This window comes from Gymnoscopelus microlampas, assembly GCF_963454915.1.
Source record: "Gymnoscopelus microlampas genome assembly, chromosome: 6".
NCBI classification, from domain to species: domain Eukaryota; kingdom Metazoa; phylum Chordata; class Actinopteri; order Myctophiformes; family Myctophidae; genus Gymnoscopelus; species Gymnoscopelus microlampas.
This window is the reverse complement of record NC_139943.1, coordinates 55,100,606-55,108,229: the sequence shown is the minus strand read 5'-3', so window position 1 is coordinate 55,108,229 and position 7,624 is coordinate 55,100,606. Positions and strand designations below refer to the sequence as shown.

The window sequence follows — 7,624 nt, the reverse complement described above, 5'->3', positions numbered from 1 at the left end:
CCACACCTGCATCCGGTTTTATGACGCAGATTCCGTTTCCGGTTTTCATTTTTTTCCCCCCGGTCATTTTCGGCCAGAATAGGGAAACACACGTTTTTTCACGCGGTATAAAAACGGACAGGTCCACTTCTATAATCTATAGTCTGGGTGACGAACAGTCATCGCCGTCGTGTATCACATCGTAATTTTGGCAGATCGGAGAATCTGAGAACACGTCACATCCGGTTTGACGTATTTGACTGTTTGACTCAAGCCCCCAGAACCCAGTGGTTTCATTGAAGCCAAATGGACATGCTGGCCATTCATGGTACTGCAGGCCTGGGGCTCCAACATGAACGAGCGAAACGGTTTCGACCAATGGGCTCGACTCACAAGCGTGCGCACGAGCTTGCGCAAGGGGCTGCGCGCTTCTGTGACGCAAAACGCGTCACCTCTGTGACGCATATGAGGCCCAAAATAGGCCGCGCCCACCAAATTTCCAACCCGGAAGAAGGGGTGATTTAGGCCCATGCGCTGGGTGAGCAACTCAATGCAAGTGGATGGGAGGAGATTTCGGGTGCCCTCTCTATTATTTTTAACTCTATGGTTTGACTGGGTGTGGGGGGGGGGGGGGGCGAGTGAGTCAGCGAGCTGATCAAACTGTCATTTGCTGCTCTCTAGTGGCAGATTTGTCGTATGTGTTTAAAACCGCACTCAGACAATTTATTTGAATGAAAAATTACAAAATAAAAAAATAAAAAAACACGAAAATCGCTGGCACTGGGGGAGTACTTTATGAAAATACTCTGGCAGTCAAAGAGTTAATATCTATATCATGAACAGTATATACCAGCTGTTATGTTCATGCGCCTTATGTTTAACCTAATACATACTATATTATTATTTTTCTTTCTGGAAAGAACAAAAACGAATTTAACTTGTGATGTGACATTCGTTCTGGATGTCTTTGCCATCCAGAACTTCTCTAGTTCTTTGTGTGACAGATAGCAAAAAAATAATATTGAAAATAAATTGTGTTTAATTGTAATCTTATCCAACATAATTATAATATATCAGAGAGTCTACATTTCCCAGAATGAAACGCATGGTTTCAACTGGCATGGGGGTTAGGAGTGATATTTTTTCCTTTTTGGGTGTGAAGTCTGTGAACTATTCCTTTAATGCCATCACTGACACAAACTGTGACGAACTGAAGGGATTTCATTGCATGTGAAATAACTTGACACCAAGCACAAGATGTACATGGATGTCATTCCAGTGAATGACATACAGCTTATTGACTTCACACCGCTGTATCTGAGGATTAACTCAACAGTAAAACGCTGAACCCAATCAAACTGGGAGTGCAACATTTTTTGGCAAGCTACAAAAATAGTTATTTAACAAAAAATATGAAGTAATGAGTTTCATGAGCAATTCACATTAGTTCTGTGTACAGTTCAACATATAGGCTACACATTCTTTATTTGTATGATAGTAATCATTGCTATATAGTGTTTGTTCAGTAACAGGGGCATCCCTGTCTCTCCAGCTCTTTAATACACAGAAAATAGCACCCAATTATCAGCTTCAATTTTACAGTAAAAAAAAACAACCTTTAATTAAGGGCTGTCCACACCAAGCACTAACAATAACTCTTATAGTTGTGTTGACTTCTGAGTTAGAGTTCTTGTTAAAGTATTTATTTTATTATGATATTTATAATGGATGGCCCTTTGCAGGGAACATACTATGTAATAGAATGGGCCTGACACCTGAATATTATGTTCAAAGTGCAAATAAAACTATTAAAGAATACAAAAAAAACTAAAACATTTGCTATTCGGAAGGTCTGTGACGACAACTACGTCTGAATGATTTAAAATGTAGTTTTAATGCTGTTAACATCCATCAGTTTCACACAGTAACTATGAGAACATCTCTACATCATCTACCTGTCTGCTCACCCCTTCTTCATCTTTAAGAACAGTGCCACCTGTTGGTCCAGAGGGTCAAATGCACGGACCCCACACACACTCAAATACACGTGTGCATTCTCTCTCTCTCGTTTGTATTACCCATAGACTGTGTGTGGTATTACCTTACTTATGAGGACAGGAACATCTTCACCCTTTTGCCATTTTTAACCCTAAACCTAATGCCAGAGTTATAAAGTAGCCTAGATGCACACAGCACACCAAACATAGTGGTCAGCACTGTGTCTGTTCCCCAAATTATACCACAGTATATAGTTGAGGGGACATTTGGCCCCCCACAAGTATAGTTATACAAGTATGTGCATGCGCACTCACGCACACATGCACGCAAACAAACACAAACACACACACACACACACACACACACACACACACACACACACACACACACACACACACACACACACACGCACGCACATAGTGTTTCTCTCTATAATCACTGCATTGCAGTCTAAAGCCCTGAGTATACTCAACTTAACAGCAACATTATTCATCTTTTGGAGACGAGTGTAAAGAGTCTCTCTCTCTCTCTCTCTCTCTCTCTCATGGGATTACAGGCTAGTGAGTCTCAGCAGCTAAACTGTGTGGAATCATCCATCACAGTTAATTCAAGGGGCTTAAACATGAAACATGATGTTTTGCTGGAGCCTCTCTCATCAACAACTAAACATCAGCTTAAAGGGTAAGACCACTTTGGTAGAGGTTTGGGTTGTAGTTACCTTGCCATGATGTAACTCCAAAGGTGGGCAAGAAATCAAAAATAATTGCTCTATCGATTAGAAATTGATAATTCAAAATATGCTCCTCATTGACTTACATTGTAAGGTAAAACAGCTCTCAAAGTCACTCTTTTAGCACATAAATGAACCCAAACATAGCTGATTCAGACAATATAGAGCATCACCAAACCCAGTACAGTTTTTTTTTTAATAAAAATGTCAACTTCCTGTTGATTTTGCTATTTGAAGATCTGGATCCGGATCCGCCGATCCAGTCCGGGTTTTCTACTTGTTAAAAATGGCAAAATCAACAGGAAGTTGACATTTTTATTTAAAAAAAAAACAGTACTGGGTTTGGTGATGTTCTATATTGTCTGAATCAACTTTGTTTGCGTTTGTTTCTGTGCTAAAAGAGGAACTTTGAGAGCTGTTTTACCTTACAATGTAAGTCAATGAGGAGCATATTTTGAATTATCAATTTCTAATCAATGGAGCAATTATTTTTTATTTCTTGCCCACCTTTGGAGTTACATCATAGCAAGGTAACTACACAACCCAAACCTCTACCAAAGTGGTCTTGCCCTTTAACTGGAAACTGCTACTGACAGTTATCTGCTGCTTTTAGGCCTACTAACCTGTGTTTGCTATGTGTATGAGTGAGTGCAGTGGTCCCAAAATATATATTTTTAGAGGGGTCCCCAGGTGATTAGCTTAATGTGCAGCATTGTTTTCTCACTCAACAGTAAACAAACCAACATAAAGAATAAGTAGGCTACAGGGTATCTGCACATTTCTAAAGTTACAATTTAACAATTTAATGACCTGTAAGACCTTTTTAATACCAAGTTGGCCAAGTTGTCAAATATTACGTCAGAAAGTGGCAAACATTGTGAAAATAGCCAATCTACAGTGTGGCGTTGTGAGCTTGTAGTTTGGCTATTTTCACAATATTAATCTATGGAACCGAGTCAAACTAAATGTAAGGCCTACAATTCCAAGTGCTTGTCAGGGTGGGGGTTCCTAGTTCAAATATGATTATTTTGGGGGGATCGCGGCCTGAAAAGTTTGGGAACCCTTGTGCACACACACACGCGCGCTTACTCGCTCACTGACAACAACAAAAAAAGAATACTTTTACCGTGGTACTGTAAGTGTAATTTGAGCCAAAATGTTTGTGCCAATGAGTTGTGCTTGACTAATATTTTGAATGTAGTAAGCAGGCTATCACAACTTGTAGTTAAGTAAAAAATATCTGAGTACCTCTTCCACTCAGTCACAGACTGTGTTCCGTTTGAAACATTCAGATCTATGAGAGCAGAACCACACCCTGGACTTTTAATGGCTTTCTTTTTTTGGTTTGTTGTGTTTTCTTCCCCGTTTTTTTCGCTCAATGTATTAATTCTGCCAAATCCCCCCCAATGTACTGTAGTCCCTGTCACAGCTGCCCCCTACTGGTTGGTCTTGGGAAGTGTGTAGACCAGTGATATTATCAAACATAAATATCAAACATATAAGACCGTCTACATTTCCCAGAAGGAATGCAGAAGCAAGGATAAAACACATTACAAACACACCATAAACATTAATGACCAGAGTGGGGATATCAAACGCAGAGGCTTGAATTGGCTCTCCAAGAAGTCCAGATTCCCATGGGATACAGGAAGAGTGGCACCGCAATGATAAATTGTCTATTTCCATAATGTTAAAAAAAAGATGATGATGATTTTGGAAAATGGTCTGAAATAATGTAAAGTATACATGATGTGAACATCCATGGTACATTGTTGTCAGACCTAAATCTATCCTTCAACTCATTGTTTATACCCATAACAACTGGATATACAGGTTTCAACCTGTGGTTAATGCAAGTGGGACACCAAACAATTGGCAAAACTCTTAAGATTTATTTTGGTAATACAACATTAATATAAAAGAATAATAAAATAAAAAGGTACGAGGCGGAGATATGAGGTTTCTTTCTGCCCGACAGTAACTGTTCAATGTGTATTCACAACGCCACAAAGAGACACAGAAAACATATTGAGTTGGTCTGAATTACTGCAGGGAATAAAGTCAATTTCACAAAAGACAAAAACAAAGTGTCCCTTTTAGGATAAATTAATTAACAATAAAAAAGTAAAAAGGGCTAGCCATTAAAAAAAGAAATAAAGAAAATAAATGAGTTGTTAATGTCGGCAGACAGCCCGAGGCAGCAGCACACATTACAAGCTGCTCCATACATCAGTGCTTGGAGGTGAGGGTCTTGAGGTGAGGGTCTTAGAGGCGAGGGTCTCCATCAGTGCTTGGAGGTCAGGGTGAGCGTAGAGGACACGCGGAAGATCTGAGGCAGCATGTTGCTCAACTGGTAGAACATTTCTTCCGAGATGCTCTGAGGATGAGGAACACACGTGACACGAACACACACACACACACACACACACACACACACACACACACACACACACACACACACACACACACACACACACACACACACACACACACACACACACACACTTTATCCTTCATCATAATACACAGTCGTGAGCTGAAAATAACAGATCTACAAGCTCACAACGGGTCGCGGCACACACACACACACACACACACACACACACACACACACACACACACACACACACACACACACACACACACACACACACACGTTTGTATTACTATACTTGTGAGGACATCAACGCTTTAGGAAAGCGATTTTATGAATGTCATTTAAATACACATATTTTGGCAGTTTTAACCGTAAGCCTAAAGCCGAAAAACAGCCGATCTATAAGCCCACAACGCGTCGCGCTGCGACGCGTTGTGGGCTTATAGATCGGCTGTTTTTCGGTGCATGACACTGGCGCGCAACTAAGTATAAAATCATGTTTAGCTCTAATTCCAATCCATAAACCTAACCTCTAAATGTCTAATCCTAACCTGAATGTTTTTCTAATTGTAAACGTATCTCTAAAAATGTTTTTTTTTAACTATAAAACAACCATTTGTCTTGTGAGGACCAGGAAAACGGTCCTCACAATGTATATTTCTTCAAATTCTACTATACTTGGTCCTCGCAAGTATAGTAATACAAACACACACACACACACACACACACACACACACACACACACACAAGAACGCACAAGTTCATACAAGCATGTGCGCAAACCACAGGAGGAAAAACACAACCTTTAAAGCCACTCTACGCAAAAACACTAATTGGAATGTTTTGTGCACACCTTTAGACTAGTGTTAAAGGTGCTTTAAGTGTTTTTTTTTTGTTTTATTACAGTAAGTGTTCTACAGTATATTAGCAATCATTGCTACAGCGTGGTTTTTCAGTTACAGGGGTCTCCCCGTCTCTCCAGCTCTTTAAAAAAAAAGAATCAGGGCAGGATTCCAATTTTATCCAATCAGGAGATAGGACAATCCTACAGGATACAGGGCAAACAAGTGAATTTGGAAGTGATGCCACAAAGAAAGGAAATGAGCGTCGCGCCTGGCACAGCCATCCATGCGCAGAGCAAGTTCTGCCAGGGAACTCAGTGCAGTTGTTGGCGGCAGACCATTGGACCGCCTTAGCTCCACGTTCACATCCACTCATCCAATCACACACTCATTTCATTCTCAGACCGCTCTATTTAACATTAAGACCTGAGGCGATTCTTTAAAAAAATCGAAATCCTAACAGTTTTTGGAAAAAAATATAAACTTTTTTTTTTTCAAGATTTTTCAAAAATAGCAGATCTACAAGCTCGTAGCGCGGCACCGAGTGCTGCGCTACGAGCTATGAGCTTGTATATCTGCTATTTTTGAATAGCCAAAGAAATCTAAAGTGACAGATGCGTTCCAGGTCTTAACACATTGATTGCCAAGGTCAAGTTAACTTGATCTTTCAATTTAATTATTTTTTAAATTTTTTTAAAATTTGACCCAAAGACCAAGGAGATATGATTTTTCGATGTTCTAGACTCCTATCCACTTCCTTGTTAACTTAAAACTTAACAATTCTTTATCTCGGCTCCTGAGTACCTTTTTTTTCTCAATGAAAAATCTCTGGCATAAAACTGCAAAAAATCTGAAATAATTCTGGCAGGCAATGTGTTAAAGGGCTGGAAGTTTGCACTTCTCATCCTGCTTGCTTTTGCTGCTGCTCATGCTATTGCTGCTGCTGTCATTGCTGTCACTGCTGTCTTGCTAAAATTGCTGCTCACCCTCCACCACCCCAGCTGCCACCTGTCGTTTTGGATCTGCTGTTTGAGTCCATATGGTTGGGAGATGCGCTTTATCGGAGTACCTAAAAGCAGATCCAATTCATCGCCAAACCATAATAAATACATTGCTCATTTTATATTCAATAAAAAAAAAAGATCCTTCTTAAGTTGTCTTTATCCATAAACTCATTGAGTGCCATTGATGTGCTTCACGTGTTTTACCGCAATGGCGCAACGTGCCAATGACGTGTTTGACGTGTTTTTGAAAAAAAAATTACAAAAAAAAACGTTCAGAACCCAAGATATCATCATTTGAAGATTTGCTGCTCCATTCACTTCTTGTTTGACTTATTACTGAAAAAGGCTGTATCTCGGCTCCTGAGCACTTTTTTTTTACTATGTATTTTTCAATGTTATTTTCAAAAGGCAGACAACTATGTCAACAAGGTCCAATGACCTCGTTGACATTTGTGAAACCACACAGTGCAACCCTCAGTGATTAGCACCCATCAGGGGATCGATTATACTGGAGATAAATATTCTGTGACTACTTGAAAAAGGTATAAGAAAAATTGCTGGCACAGTTCGCAATTATTTTTTTTATTTCATTGGCACTGAATGAGTTAATGAGTTGTCCTGACAGAAAATGTATTATCTTTGTGGAGTACTCTCTCATGATTGCATGAAATTGGTATCCCGGACTGAAAATGCT

General features: G+C 39.7%; 1 protein-coding gene across 2 annotated transcripts in view; it reads right to left on the bottom strand.

Annotated features, from left to right (window-relative positions):
- Positions 1 to 4,579: 4,579 nt before the first annotated feature.
- Positions 4,580 to 7,624, bottom strand: part of ferry3 (FERRY endosomal RAB5 effector complex subunit 3) — a 49,739-nt gene continuing 46,694 nt past the window's right edge. For both annotated transcript variants that reach the window (XM_084058870.1, XM_084058869.1), the window contains exon 14: positions 4,580 to 5,084. In XM_084058870.1, the coding sequence (XP_083914996.1) occupies positions 4,992 to 5,084 (93 nt within the window). In that variant the 3' untranslated portion in view covers positions 4,580 to 4,991. The remainder of the gene's footprint in view (positions 5,085 to 7,624) is intronic.